The 14,662-nt window shown below is 42.8% G+C and overlaps 1 protein-coding gene across 6 annotated transcripts; it reads right to left on the bottom strand.

The window, feature by feature from the left end:
• Positions 1-336: 336 nt before the first annotated feature.
• On the bottom strand, positions 337-14,443 carry PTHLH (parathyroid hormone like hormone). 6 transcript variants are annotated; one of them, XM_072954419.1, is made up of 7 exons: positions 14,343-14,443; positions 14,149-14,241; positions 11,698-11,950; positions 11,476-11,598; positions 11,060-11,182; positions 4,939-5,361; positions 337-814 (listed from the first exon to the last, which is right to left on the bottom strand). In XM_072954419.1, exons 5-7 carry the CDS (start codon positions 11,158-11,160, stop codon positions 805-807), a joined length of 534 nt encoding a protein of 177 aa, XP_072810520.1. In that variant the 5' UTR covers positions 11,161-11,182; positions 11,476-11,598; positions 11,698-11,950; positions 14,149-14,241; positions 14,343-14,443; the 3' UTR covers positions 337-804. The 6 variants fall into 6 exon arrangements, with proteins under 6 accessions (XP_072810520.1, XP_072810522.1, XP_072810519.1 ...); XM_072954421.1 differs by lacking the exon at positions 14,343-14,443 and having other exon boundaries at positions 4,915-5,361; positions 14,149-14,329; XM_072954418.1 differs by lacking the exon at positions 14,343-14,443 and having other exon boundaries at positions 14,149-14,329.
• Positions 14,444-14,662: the final 219 nt, after the last annotated feature.

Genomic DNA, 14,662 nt, shown 5'->3' with positions numbered 1-14,662 from the left:
CTCTAGACTAAGTTTCTTTAAATTTCTCCACCTGATTTCTCTCTGCTTTTTTTCTGCCCTCTCCACTCTTCGCTTCAAATTGGATGTACTTCATAAAACGGTGTCTAGATATTTCAGCCATTCTACCAAACTGAACTTAAAGATCGGACAAAATACATTTTAAGTGGTTTTGAAACTGAAAGCTAGTATGAACATTTTGGAATTTGTACCAATATAAACATATTAAACTTAAGACCATATTCGAATACAGTTAAAAAATTACATCATGTTCCTTCTGCTAGAAATCTTAAAGGATAGATGTATATATGTATATAATTCACCTTCTGAATCATGATGTAATTTAGATTATATTTTATTAGACATTCTTTACAAATTTAAAATACTGCTATTTTTACATGCACAGAGGAAAATCAGTTTGGGTAATTATATTTAGGCATTCATTAAAATCAACCACAAAATAGAGACACTTTATTGTGTCATTTATCAACATACTTGATATGTATATCTAAAGTGCATTATGTTACAAAAAATATAGAAATTCAGCAGCACCAAGATACATTTACAAAATAAATACATCAGTTGACAAAATAAATTATGGTAAATGTGATAATAATAATTGGATTAGCCTTGGCAAAAAAAAAATATTCACAATGACCAATGTGCAGTTTCATAGAGCAATGGGGGAGACAGTTTTATTCCAATGCATTTACAGTATTTACAGACAATAAATATTTCTAATACTTTCCATATGTTCACTATTACAGAATCCTGCAATACGTCCTCTGAAGGTCTCTGCTGTAAATTTCAATGCCTCCTGCAAAAGAAGGAAGGGAAAGAAGAGGAGAAAACAGGTTAATTCTCCTTACAAAGGAAGAGACGTAAAATAAAGGATTATAAATTAAGGAACATAGAGTCACAGTGGAAAGAGATTCAGGGCACTTCTTGTAAATATCTCCTACAGGAGGTGCCGGTGGGATCCACCCGTCTCTCTAGAGCTTGGCTAAAGGCAGAGTCTTTAATCCATCAAACAGTCAATGTAGTGCAGCAAAAAAAAAAAAAAAAAAAAAAGGCCCACATTTCTGATTATTCTATGTCAGAAAAATGAGACCCTTGGAGAATTTTCCAAAGCTGCTAGTTGGCAAGTTTGGGATGAGAAGGGACACACAAATCTGAGAATTCAGAAATAAGGCTGTGCAATCCATCATTAAAGGCACCTTGCTTAGAAGTTTATCCCCAGTCATGCCCTACGCAGGTGATGCAGAAGTTGCTTTTTTCAGGTTCTCGTTTGGCCAATGTCTCACTAAGACAATGGGTTGTTGTGAAGGTAGAGTGTGTGGCTTGGAGTAAATGTTGGGAAGATGTGTAACTAAACAAAGTATGTTGGGTTGATGATTTGGAGGACATCTGCCCTTCCTGAGCCACCCTTCAACACGAATGAGTGAAGCTATTATTAGATTTTAGCTTTTGAAGCCGAAAGTAAGATACAATTTTGAATGGATCTTGCATTCGAAATTGGGAAAGCCTATTTTAAATTGAAGAATAAGAATCAATTAATTAAAAAGTACAAAATAGCAACATTCCACATCACCATGTTTATTATCCAGAGTAAGTTACCGCTGGGGATTGACACCTTGTCTTCTAGGCACTGTAATGACAGGATTTAAGGGTGGAGATGTTTTCTTTCTCCTGTTCTCGTCCCTCTGTGTGGCCTCTTTCAGGGAATACACACCGGTGTCCAGGAAACAGCTACAGAATGGAGTCTGACTGGCTGTGTCATTGCATTAACAGCCAGAGTTAGGGGCAAAGTTTTACATGGCCGTGAGACCTACCAAAAGCAAACCCTCGACCATTCAAGGATTTGATATGCAGCTTGAAGAGTGAAAAGTAAGTTGGGCATTCAGGGTGTTTTCATGTCTTAAGGAACTGACCGATAGTTATGGTTCGGATGATAAAATAGTTCCTAGTTGCGAAGGAAAAAAAAAAGTTTAAGATTAAAATGTTAAATGATGAGCGGATATGGATGGATGTTTTGAATACAGCCCAAGAGGTAAATGTCAAACTCAGTAATTTGTGTGCTGTACCGATTTTAAGATGTTTTTGTATGAAATGGTATTTAATGAATCGAGTCTATGAAAGACACAAGCAAGGAGGGGATGCAGAGTCTTTTGAACAGTTATTTCCTCAGTAGGAGAGGAAATAAATTAAAGGACCCAGGAAGAGGTCTTTTAATTATATGTCGCCCTACCCAGCCAGTTTGCTTGTTACTCTTCCTTCTGGTTTCCCTTTAACAGAGGCATGTAGTGGAACAGCCAGGTAAAACATACACCATGACCCAAAACAAATGCGTATGTTTATCATCCATGTGAGTAGGACAATGCTTCAGAGTCTGGGCTCTTTTGAGTACAGAAAAGCTTTTATATTATTTCTAAGTCAGTGTTTACCAAGGCAAAAATATATCGTCTCAATTAAGTGAGTCCTCCTGTATCTGGACATCCCATTTGCAACACCAAAAATTCCAAAATGTTAATTTCCAAAAAATGTAAAGCCACGTATTTCCCCCTGAAGGGTTCATGTGAGAGGAGCCAGTTAGTATCAGCACAACAGTGTCTTTTAAGAAATACTACCTGTATTACCATAAAGTTCGTGCTTGCCGCATCATCAGACCTCTCAGGTCGTCGGATCATGATGCACAGAGACCAAACGGAGGACATTAATAAGAGGCTGGTTGTGTATACAACTTCAGAAGAGTTATTCTGAAAAGGTCCTATTTGGCTTACGAAATTGGCATGCTCCATGTATTCTCATCAATACACTCTTGAATTTCCCCACTCCTCCCTGCACCTCTGGTTGGGCTGTACTGGGGAAATGCCAACATCTGGCTGCCAAACAAACAGTGCTTTCCATGAACGTCCCTTAGAACCAGGGACGAGCAAGCTGAAGCAGAATTCTCCGCTGCTCTCAGTCCTAGGTCTGGATCTGATGAGGGCACTGCCTCAGTTTCACTCAATCTACTTTAACTTAGAGATGGCTCTGGGGTAAGAATTGATGAGTGCTGGCTTCCAATTCTCCAGATACTGAAGAGCACTTCAAATTTTAAATGAAACGAATTCATTAAAACATATTTCTACTTCTGTTTTTATAACTTACACATGATATATATACTACATACATAAAGTTGATAAAAACAGGCTTTGGTAATGAAGTAAAGCCCTTGCATTAGTTATAACTATGTACAATTAGGATTGTATTTTAAAATGTGCTGAATATGTGCATTCAGCCAAGATTACCCCTTACAGATCCTTTAGGTATTCAGACAATGAGCCATTCACTGTGCTAAAGATTTCTCTAGTGCCCACTGAATACTGAAGCTGTACCACCTAGCCAATATAATTATCAGTTTATATGCTATCTCCTGACGGGTTTTGTCAACTAAATTCAAAGAGAGATGTGGTGATGATAAATGGGATCAAAATCCCCTTTGAAACACCATGCTGTAATTCTCTCTCTACCAGTCAGAGGAAGGATTAATAATGAGCTCATTAGCTGCGTGTGATGCATTCTTGTGTTGTTTTCCTCTTTCTCTCAAACGCCCACAGAAGTGCTGCACTGAAAAGTAAGAAACAAAAAAGATCCTACCAGTGGAAATGCACGTGTGCAGAGCGGCACTGACATAGTGCTGGCCTGAGTGTCAAGAAGCGAAAGAAACCCAGTTCTGAGGACTACCTACCCCAGGTCCCGGGTCTGCTCAGCTCCTTTAACTGTGGGAGGTCTTGGTTTTCTGTGTTATAAAGTGAGATTAATGTTTGCCCCTTTTTTTGCTTCACAGAAATACACATACCTAAACTGAGAGATGGATGGATGGATGGATGGTACAACCAGAATGGGATCTAAAAGCACCAAAATGATAATAGGTTGCAATTTACTGAGTGTCTTCGCTATGACAGGCATTTAACCTGTGTAATATCATTTAATCTTCACTCAACCCAATGAGGTTGGTATAAGCAATATCTTCATTTCACAGGAAAGGAAAGTCAGTCTTAGAAAGATCAAGTAACTTGCTCAAGATTGTGAATTTTAATAAGTTTAGTCCCAGGACTTGAACTTGAGGTATATAGCCCCAAAGTCTGTGAATGTGAGCATCCGTGAGGTAAGGATAAACAAGCCACATGGATGTGGTTTTATTGTTCCCCCTACAATACCCTAGAAAAAGTATTTCAACTTGCCAGTGGACAGATACATACGTGAGAAAAACTTATATCCTTCCCAAATCTATACTTAACATTTTTTAGAAATCATGATTTTGTTTCTTGAACTGGTAGAAACCAGAGTTCAATTTAATTAAATAAATGGAAAGCATGTGCTTAACCATTTTAATTTATTTAAATGAAAATAAATGTAAAATTGAATTCAATAAATTTAATTAAATAAAAAATGTGACTGGCTCAGAATTGTTTTTGGTAAAGATATTTTCCTGTAGTGTTTGTAGATCGTAGCAAAGTCTTCTGTGTTCTCCCTTGAGGTGAAAAAAAAAAAGAAAAAGAAAAGAAAAAAGAATAGTAAAGTTTAACATGATGTGAGAGTTGGGGAATAAATATACTTCTCTTACAAATGATGAAGTGGTCACTAGCTCCTAAAGCTTGAGTGAAATTTAAAATGATTTAGTAGGTATTAAAGGATCAGTGTTGGGGTGTAATGGTGGAGAAGGAAGCGGGTGATTAACCTCTGTGTGTTAAGGAGTTAGGAGCACCCTGCTTTAAGGCAGGCAATATTCTGAGCCATCTTGGTTTTGTAAGCTTGTAAATGATGCAGTGACTGATAGAGAGACAGAAAGAGAAGAAATGCTACGTTTGTCCCAACCAGGGCGGAATGGAGGCTACACACCCCATCTGAGGACACGAAAGAGGGTATCCTCACCTACGGGCCCTGGAAGCCGGTTACCGTGAATCGAGCTCCAGCGATGTCCCGGAGATGTCAGACACGTGGTCCCCCTCCAGCCCGCTCCCAGCCACGCCCGAGGTCAGCCAGGCCGAGCGAGTTCTCCGCTTCTTCTTCTCCTGCTCCTTGCGTTTTCCAGGCTTGCCTTTCTTCTTCTTGCCGGGCGTCTTCAGTGGCTGCTCTTTGTACGTCTCCACCTTGTTGGTTTCCTGAGTTAGGTATCTGCCCTCATCGTCAGACCCAAATCGGACGGGGTGGTTCTTCGTGTTGGGAGCAGGCTTGGAGTTGGGGGAAACCTCCGAGGTAGCTCTGATTTCAGCTGTGTGGATTTCTGCGATCAGGTGGTGAAGGAAGAACCGTCGCCGTAAATCTTGGATGGATTTCCCCTTGTCATGGAGGAGCTGGTGTTCAGACACCGCTCTTTTGCTTTAAGGGAAAAAGAGCAGAAGAAGGAAACAATGACATTTTAGTAGCTGGTAGAGACCACAAAGACTTGAGGAAAGCCCTTTAGTTGTCTATTTGGGCCAGTACAGGGCACAAGGGGAAGGGGCAGCAGGCTGGCTGAGCAGGGAAGGGGAGAGCGGGAAGGGAAGAGCCGGCCGTTAGGAGGCTCCAGCCTTGAGTCCCAGTTCTGCCTCTCTCTGGGTCTGCCACCTTGGTGAGAAAATGGACATTCTTGGGCCTCAAGGACCTCATCTGTTTAAAAGGAAAGGATCAGATTCAGTGATTTCTATGCTCTGTTCTCGATTTAAAATATTATGATTCAGTTATTCAAAGAAATGGACAGGAACCCCTGGGCTTCTTCTTGTGTTTTTCAGAGTTGTGCTGGGGAAATAAATCCAGAAGTCATAGTCTGGAAATAAAAAGGTGGCTGATTTTACCTGAGGGCTCGCCCCAAGCATGCCTATGCAGGAGCCCGTGTGTACAAAGACGTACTGCGCCCCTCCAACCCCCCACCCTCAGTAATAATACTACTGAATATCAAAGAACAGCAAGCTTGAGTAAAAGCAAACAAAGACTGAAGGATGAAGTGAACAGTTGTGCCCGTCTAGGAAACCAGCTGACTAACAGACTGAACTTGAACATGATTGATATTAGACTATGGGCTACTGAGAACCTGCATTTGAAGGCTAACTGTCAGAGCATGAATATTTTTCTATAAAGTGGTGGGTGGTCTCTTTAAAATGGCTTTCTTTGGGTGTTTAAATTAAGTGAGATCATTGTACTTTATCTGTGCATCTTTCTTTTTAAATTTAAAATTTCAGAAGGTATTTATTATCCCTGGTTCTGAATTGAGAAATTCACTTTTCTCCTTATTCTTTGGCTTAAAAATATCTCTAGGAACAAATATGAACTTATTTTTCTATTTAAACAACAACACTCTAATGAAAATGTAGTGAAAAAGAATAAATGAATTCTCTGCCAATCCTTTTAGATGACACCCTGACTCTTGCTTAAATGTCCATTCGTGTATGCTTTTATTATTCTGTGTGTCCTTATTAACCACATTTAAGGATTACATACATTCATTAGTCATATTATGCCTGCTTCAACTATGCTTCACCTAAATCCAATTTCTACCCCTGAAATAACCCTCCAAGTGGCTCATTTTCAAAAGAATCTGAAGGTACTTCCCAGAGCTACATGTCACGGAGTCTCACTTCCCTGACACCGTGATGGGTTTATCTGGCCTCTTCTTACCTTCATTAATACAACTTCTTTAACTCCAAAACAAAGGGCTCCAAAAACAAAGGCTTCTGATTCTAAAAACCAAGATTGTTTTTCAACTTCCTCAACTTTTTCTTGCTGAAGCTGAATTGTATGTTGAGAAAACAAGAAGGGAAGGGCAGGGAGTAAAGAGCCCGCGGTGCGAACCATGGCAATGGGCAAATGGACAGCAACTGCCTGGTTTCCTTGAAGACCAAGCTCATTGCCCCAAGAAGTACATTTTGATCACCAAAATCAAGAACCAGGATTCGCAGAGATTGGATTAGCACCGGGGGAATGAGAGATGGTCTAGTTATATTGTGAGTCAAAAAAGGGTAAGACACGAAAACACCAGCATTCTTTCTCTGAACCTTATGGCCTGACTACCAGCTTCCTTTCAGCATCTCAGTGTGTGCATTGACTTTAAGCCATGTAGCTGGTTCAAGAAAGACATGACTTAAGGGAAAGGAATTTAACAGGAGCCTGGTTTAAATGAGGCATGAAGGAGTCTCTCTTCCTTTTTGAAGGTGCCACATGTGACAAGATTAGTATTCACTTAATTTGTGGCCATAGTTAGTATCCTGGGAACTTTTAGTAAGGTACAAATTTGAGGCTTTGCTACAATATATTATATCAGCTAATAACATTTTAAAAGAACAGGATGGGTATATGTGCATATTTCATAAGTAGTGCAGTTTAATAATCTCCTAGCAAAATATGTCACATTAAAAAAGAAGTTCTTAAGCAGTGATCCTTTGTATGATTTGGAGCTTTTTCTGTTTTCTCAATCCCTGGCAGATATCCACGCATCTGTGTTGCTCTACAGATGTATAATACAGCCCATTCTAGCTTAACTTGAAGCCAAAACTTTTAATAGCTGGTCTGTTCCAATCAAGCCACCATTGCTCATGTCCCCTCTGACTGGCGTATGTGCCTGTCATCTTGGCGAGCCTGTCAATTGTGAGTCACAGAGCCTTCCTAACTCAAGCACGGCAATTTCCCGGGATAGTTCTCATGGGAAATGGAGTGATCATTCCATCCTTCTGTTTTATTAAAAAGCCTACACTCCGGCACACTGTGTCCAGTTTAGGGCAGTACATCTCTCATGAGATGGTGCCTTTAGGGGGTAATTATTAATATATTTGGAAACATAAGTTTTCTTTTTGTATTTTTTTTGATGGGGGTAGGTAATTAGGTTTATTTATTTTTACAGGAGGTACTGGGGATTGAACCCAGGACCTTGTGCATGCTAAGCATGTGTTCTACCACTTGAGCTGTACCCTTCCCCCAAAAACATAAGTTTTCTTAAATGCTAAATCTGAAATGCCGTTACATAATTTACTTACTACTTTGAAGACTTCTGCACGTAAAATATTGTGAAGAATTAATTTCTGATTGAGCAACTGCATTAGAGGATCAGGAATATGATAGTATCTTTATTGTCAACAAGAAAGAAGGTCCACAGAGCGTTCTATCTATTTTCAAAATAAGACATTAGCTGAGATAAGGATAAATGACTAGCATGTACAAATGAGAGATACACAGGCAGTGGGCAATAAATTCTAATTAGGGAGCCTTTCAGTAAGATAATTCTGAAGTATTTAAATTGCAAATATGGCCTCAATGATAGTCCATGACTTTATATGCCTGCAAACATTACATAGCACAATGGTCCACATGGCATTTATGACAGACCCAACCTGGAAAAACAAGTACACTATGTTCATGGTCTCCTTGGATTATTGTAAAAAAAATGCAAAAATATGGAGGAGATGCTTAACACAGATAACTCTAAATTCGGTCAAAATACAGCTCTTCTGCCTTAAAAAAAATCACTCTCAAGGGAGTTTTCAGGGAAGAAGATTAAATTTCTAAGGAGCTCTCAAGGAACACAGGGAATAGCCGGAGTGATGGGAATTCCTTTTTCGGGACAGGAAGAGGCAGCCCGCGCTCGCGCTGATGCTAGCCTCCCAAGGAAGGAGTCTGGGTTTAAGAAAAGTTCTGTGGTACATGGAAGAGTCAGGGTTAGGGTGTTATAGTTAAGATGACTCACCAGAAGTCCTTTCCAACCCAAATGACTCAGCTAAAAGTTATGCTTTTCATTAAGTGGAATAGACCCAGTCTGGCTCCCGAGCAAATCAGTCAGTGATGGTTTAGGTTTCCGAATCTGCTGGGGTTCTTTCTCTAACTTAAAGCACAAAGATTGCCACCTGCCAACAGCCGTGTTCATCTGGACAAGAACGTCCGTAGGCTTCCAACTTTTACTCAAGCTCTAGCCTCATTTGTTAAAGTCTTTTGGATTAGCAAGTCAGGAGATTTACAACCTGTATTGTCTCCTTTGCGTGGCCTGGGGAGTGTTCTTGTTGTAACAGTTTCCTCTCCCTTAAAAGTTAGCCCCTAGTCAGAAAAAACATCTAAAGCAGTTTCCCTCATATTTGGTGTGAAAAGTAATTGGAGAGTCATATGATTTGATTATATGTTAAAATTTCTTTCAAGAAACTAGGTTGATTTATTGTAATAGTAGACAAATATTCTGTCTAGCACATAGCATTTACTGTTATTTGGCAATAATGCAAAAATAATGACTTGTTTTTTTAAACTCCAGCTGGCTGTAATAATTTGATGAAACATCTTTATCTACTGATGATTTCAGCCTCTCTGAAAAACCATGGCTGTAATGTAATGATCTATTAGCCATTAGCTATAAGAATGTTTTGTGGTAGTTTTATAACCATCTGCTGAGTGTGAGTGTTTAACTGCAATATTATATTTCACCCACAAACAAAACTATAACAGAGTCTCTGGCCGCTAAATGGTTTCTGATGTGTATTTTGCAAGGTGCCACAAAGAAAGAGTTAAAAATAGCCTTTAGGACTAACTTAGCACTATTCTAATGTCATAACTGTAGATTTAATCATGGTCCATTTACAGTTTCTCAAAAGAGAAAACAGACATTTCTAAGTAACTCTGAAGAAAAAAATTGGCTCTGTTCCAAGACAGTATTTCTTGGCCACATAAATGCAGTATTAAGGTGTGCTTTAAAAAATTTAGACTTCATCTATATCTACATATAGATTTTACATAATTGAATTAAATACAAGTCTCAAAATGAACGGAAAAATCTGAAGACAATCTCCAGAAATACATCAGCAAAATGTTGATTTGAAGAATACAGTGCACCTTTATCTTCAGTACAATGTTCTACACAATTTGCCTTAGGAGATTCATAACAGATTTTCATATTGGTGCCAAGGTTCAGACATGTCTAAAGTAATTTCACTTAAGGATTTTCTGCTTTAATAATAATAGACCAAAGGCCCATATAAGAAATTGCCTCTTTGTACACCCTCGGAAATTTACAGGGAAACACCAGGAACTTGATTGTAAATATTAGATACTGCTGTTTTTACTGTTAGTGTAAAAGTTCTCCTTGCTTCCTTCTCCAGAGGCAAACTTCTCTCAGTACCCAAACTTTATGATTTTCCCATCCTGAACACAGGCACTGCAGCTTCAAGATCACCCAAGGACGGGATTACACATATGCAATAAACTGCTAGGTCCAACAGATTCTTAAGTCAGTGTTACACCACCACTCTTACAACTTTTCAGTCTTACAGCATGGTGTTATTTCTCCGAAGTGCTCTGATGTATGATTATTTTTAAAGTCAAAATTATCCTTAAAGAATCACCAAAATGGAAATGCCAAGATACAAGTTTTCAGTCTACAATGCAAATACTTGACTCCAGATTCAAGAACTGCTAGCAATCATTCCAAGCGGAAAAAAGGTTCCACACCTAATACTCACTTTGAAATCAGACGTTCTTGAACTGTATCAATACCAACGTTGGAGCTGTGCCATGGCAACGTTGCTACTACTTCATTATATAATACGCCTACATTATGTAATGTGGTCCATTTTATATGTTTAAAATTATGTCATTCATAATAAAATTAGACGCAAAGTTTTTGCTTTTCACACAGAATCTGCCACCCACATTCAGTATGCATGTATGCAAGTGCACCCAGGCGTCTGACGCAGGGATCCCTCAGCTCCCTCTGCGTTAGATCTAAGCCCCTTGGAATCCTCACGGTTTCAAAATCTTCCCAGGTCCTGAAAGTAACCTTTTTCTTTCCCTAGAGGCAGAGGATCTTTGCCTAGAAGAGACTCTGGAAAATGCTCCCTCGCTTGGAAACACATACAATGTGCTTGTCTTCCCTTGACGTTCAACCAGTTCTCCCGCCGGGGTCGAGGACCCGGGCTCAGCCCCGGGCAGGTAGCGGATCTCTCCGCTTGCTAAGCCGGGCGAGGCGCATCAGTGACAGCGGCGAGCCCTCGGCAGCGCCCCAGCCTGGTGGCCTCTCCCACTGGCCTCCCGATCCCTCACCCGGCGCCCTGGGGGAGGACCGGGTACTTACAGTCGGCGGCCGAGCTCCTCCACCGAGCGCCCGCAGGAGGGCACCGAGTAGCTCAGCAGGAACACCGTGACGCTCCACTGCTGAACCAGCCTCCACAGCATCGTATCCTCTAGCTCTGGGGACCTGCGACGGAAAGGAAAGGGGCCCAAAGCGTCAGTGCCGCATCTCCATCTCCCCGCACTGCCCTGCCTCCCCCTCCAGCCGGCTCTCAAATAGCCCCTTCAGCTTCAAGGGCATCTCCCAAGTTGCAAAGAAGAAGAAGAAAAAACTTTGTCTGCAGCCGCTGAGCACTTACTTATTTAGGAACCAACTACTCCGACTGTGCTTTTTTTTTTCCAACCCACAAGCAAAAAGGGACCGAAAAGGAGAAGAAGAGAAGAAAAAAGAATCAGAGGTGCTTCCTCTGAAATAATAACCTAAATGAAATGGCTTTATACAGGCACCAGTGATAAGCAGCGTGTTTACACGTCTCGCATAGCAATATATGATCAATCTGGCCGGCAGTTCTCCTGGGTTCGGGGAGCAGGGCTAACCTCCTCCTAAAAAAAGAAGAAAGTGTCTCCCTCTGAAGTCAGCCTCTTTGCGGACTAGGCCGTCTTGTTTCCGAGCCACTTGCAGCGAGACCCACATATATATACCTAAGCTGTCTGTCTGCCTCCTCTGGTGGGCTGGTTGCTTCCGGAAAGTTGATTCCACACACCCTGAGAACAAGTTTCAAGTGCGTGTGTCGTCGATCAGGAGGGCCAGGTGGCAGCGAGGGCGGGTTAAGAGCGGCGCGGAGGGGCGGCGGCGGCCCCGCTTCACGGCCGGGGAGGCATGCCGGCCGGGCGGCGCAGGTTGGAGGCGAGTGGAAAGTCGAGCAGAGGAATGTTCACACGCTCGCAGGCAAACCTGCCGGAGAAGTGAGCGAGTCGCAAAGAGGTGGCGCCCTAGGAACGCGCGCGGGGCGAGTGAGGGCGCGGGCGCGCGGGGGGCGGGGGCGGCGACGGGCGGCCCGAGCGGGCCCCGCGCGGCCGCAGCCAGCGGAGGGGAGCCCCGAGCTGGGAACGTCCGGCGAGCGGCGGGGAGCCGCCCCCACCCCCCCACCCCGCCCCGCCGCCCCCGGCGCTGCCCGGAGCGCCGCCGAGCCCCACCCCGGAGCGGCGGCCCCGCCGCGCTATCCCCCGGCCGGGGGCGTGGGCGGATCCGCGAGTTCCCGCCGGGCCCCTCCGGTCCCGGACCGCGCGGCGGATCTGCGAGCCGAGTCCCAGAGGGCGTGCGGACCGGCCCGGGAGCCGCGACCCCCGGCGCGCCGCTGCAGCCCAGTCCCGCGGGACGCGCGGGCGCCCAGGCCGCCGGGGGCGGTTGGCAAGGAGGAGGCCGAGGAGCCGGGGCGGAGAGCCGGGCGCCCGGCATCTTCGGCGGGGAGGTCGTGGGCCACTGGCCAGTGCCTTTTAGGAGCCCTAAGCCCTCCTGGGAGCTCGGGGAGCGTGATGGGAACCCTCCTCCCTAGCCCCTTCCTGGGACAGGATGAGCGGGGAGCGTCGGCTGGGGGAGGGGGGAATCCTTAGCTTAGAAGAGTAAAAACGGTTTCAGACTTTAGATCGAGATGGCATTTCTTGCTGTCTCAGAACAGCTGAGGACATCTGGAACTCGTCCAAGAAAACCCGCGCACAGGATGGAGACCCCCTTGTGAATTGCTAAGGGGGAGCCACACTCCTGGGGAGCGCACGCGGCCCTTTTGCCCACCGACAGGAGTCTAACCCACCCTTTTCCCCGACAACCTTCTCTGTCGCCCGCCCCACCCGGCCCCCAATTCCCCTGTTACATATTCTGGGATGACTCTAGCCGTGTCGCTTCAGCCTGCATATACCGCGGATCTATCTCTCTGCTTCGGAGAAGCGAAGGGAAAGCAGGGGTTCTTCCCAAACTGTTGGGCGGGGAAGAAAGGCTGCTCCGAATTACTGGGCAGTGTCGTCTAGGGAGGGCTTGCAGCGGATGTGAACGCCCGCCCAGCGGGCTCCTTTATCTTTCTGAAATGAACGCGGGTGGTTGGGAAGCATTCAAGCGATGTTTGTCTTCTAGACAGACAATCCGCCTGCAAGGTTTCAATACTCTGTAGAAGGCTAGTGTGATTAAGAGATGTGAGATGATTAAGGGAGCCTGACCTTTATCAAGCCTGGCTTTCTGGCTGATGTTCCGCAGATTTCATACCAAGGTTGGGTGAAACAGCGCCCTCTCACCGACCCTCGCTCATCTCGACTCCCTTTTCCCGTCGTTAACTGTTAGCTAACTAGCTTCAACTAACGTTTCGCTGCTTAGTCTGGAAGGGTGTCAGCCCTTCTCAGAAACTCCTATCTTCCCCATTTGATTACTTTAAACTTCACACTTATTTAAAAAAAAAACTTGGCTTCCTCCTACTTAAAAAAAATCTGGGAATTTCCACAACTTCCCTTGAAAGTTTAAGGATTTCTAAATGTTAGACCTGTTTGCATGGCATGAAAAGACAAAGTATCAGCACTCAGAAATGTTAATCTTTGAACCGCTAACACTTTCTGGTTTATAATAAATTCTTTCCAAAAAGACGCAGAAGCCTTAATGCAATCGTTAGATCTGCAGGGGAAATCTGTAAAAAAGTAAATCACAAACGGGCCATTTAATACTTGCAAGTTGTTTAACATTAAAATGATAATATTTGTTTCCACAATAAAAAACCCGAAGGTACTTAGCCAAGTTTCAAGCTACCCAGGCTTTAAAAAGTCAACCCTCCCCCAATAAAAGGTTGAAACAAAAATCAGATTGAAAATATTAAATCACTTACACTGTAAAGAAATTCATTATACTCTCAGAACAAATTAAAGACTGGCCTCAATAGACTGCTTTGATTTATGTTGCTTTTTCTACTAATTAAACAAAATCAACCCCTTTCTATACCCCCCCCACCCGTTCTTTTTCCCCCACACACTTTTCTGGTGTTAATGGCAAAACATCTATCAGATATTTTTAGAATTTCCTCTCCTCCACAAAAAGAGAAAATATAGACACAGGAAAAATAAATAGTCTTTATATACTTGGAATACCTAAGCTTTCCTCCTAATTTATTACTTCACCTTTTCCTTGATTTATAGTCTTCTCTGCTCTTCTGGCCAAAGGAGGGAGATCTTCTCAGCAGCCTCTTCCAGAAATAATTTTTTTGGTTGTTGCTTTTCAAAAAAAAAAGTAAAATTAAGTCTTAAATGAATTAAAAATTTCCTGTAAGGAGCCTTTCTGTTTCCACCCAAGGCAATTATTAGAAAGCAGGTACCTCTTTTAAGCTGCCCTGCTTGTTACTTTCAGTAGAAATTCTCCTCAAATATACCCTCAATATATACCTTTCTGAAAAGGCTGTTTTCTGACATCATATGTTAGCTCCCAATTAACTGAGCAACCTCCGTGATGATGCTGAGAACACATGACTACAAATGAGATGACTCCACACTAGGAGAGTTTTTTTTTTTTTTTTAAAGCTTAGGAATAGAAAAAGTGCCAACAGAGCCTGAATGTTTGCTTAGGCCTTGCTATCACATAAAGGCACCTTAGCAAATAGGAAGACAGAACGCCTGCCTTTAATCTGAAGTCTTTCCA

Source organism: Vicugna pacos, chromosome 34 (assembly GCF_048564905.1).
Source record: "Vicugna pacos chromosome 34, VicPac4, whole genome shotgun sequence".
NCBI lineage: Eukaryota > Metazoa > Chordata > Mammalia > Artiodactyla > Camelidae > Vicugna > Vicugna pacos.
This window is presented reverse-complemented; position numbering and strand designations above follow the sequence as displayed.

Coding starts and splice junctions, on each gene's coding strand:
- PTHLH (XM_072954419.1), bottom strand. CDS start 11,160: ATGCTGTGGAGGCTGGTTCAGCAGTGGAGCGTCACGGTGTTCCTGCTG. Junction 5,362..11,059: donor GAGGAGCTCGGCCGCCGACT/GTAAGTACCCGG, acceptor TTTCCCTTAAAG/CAAAAGAGCGGTGTCTGAAC.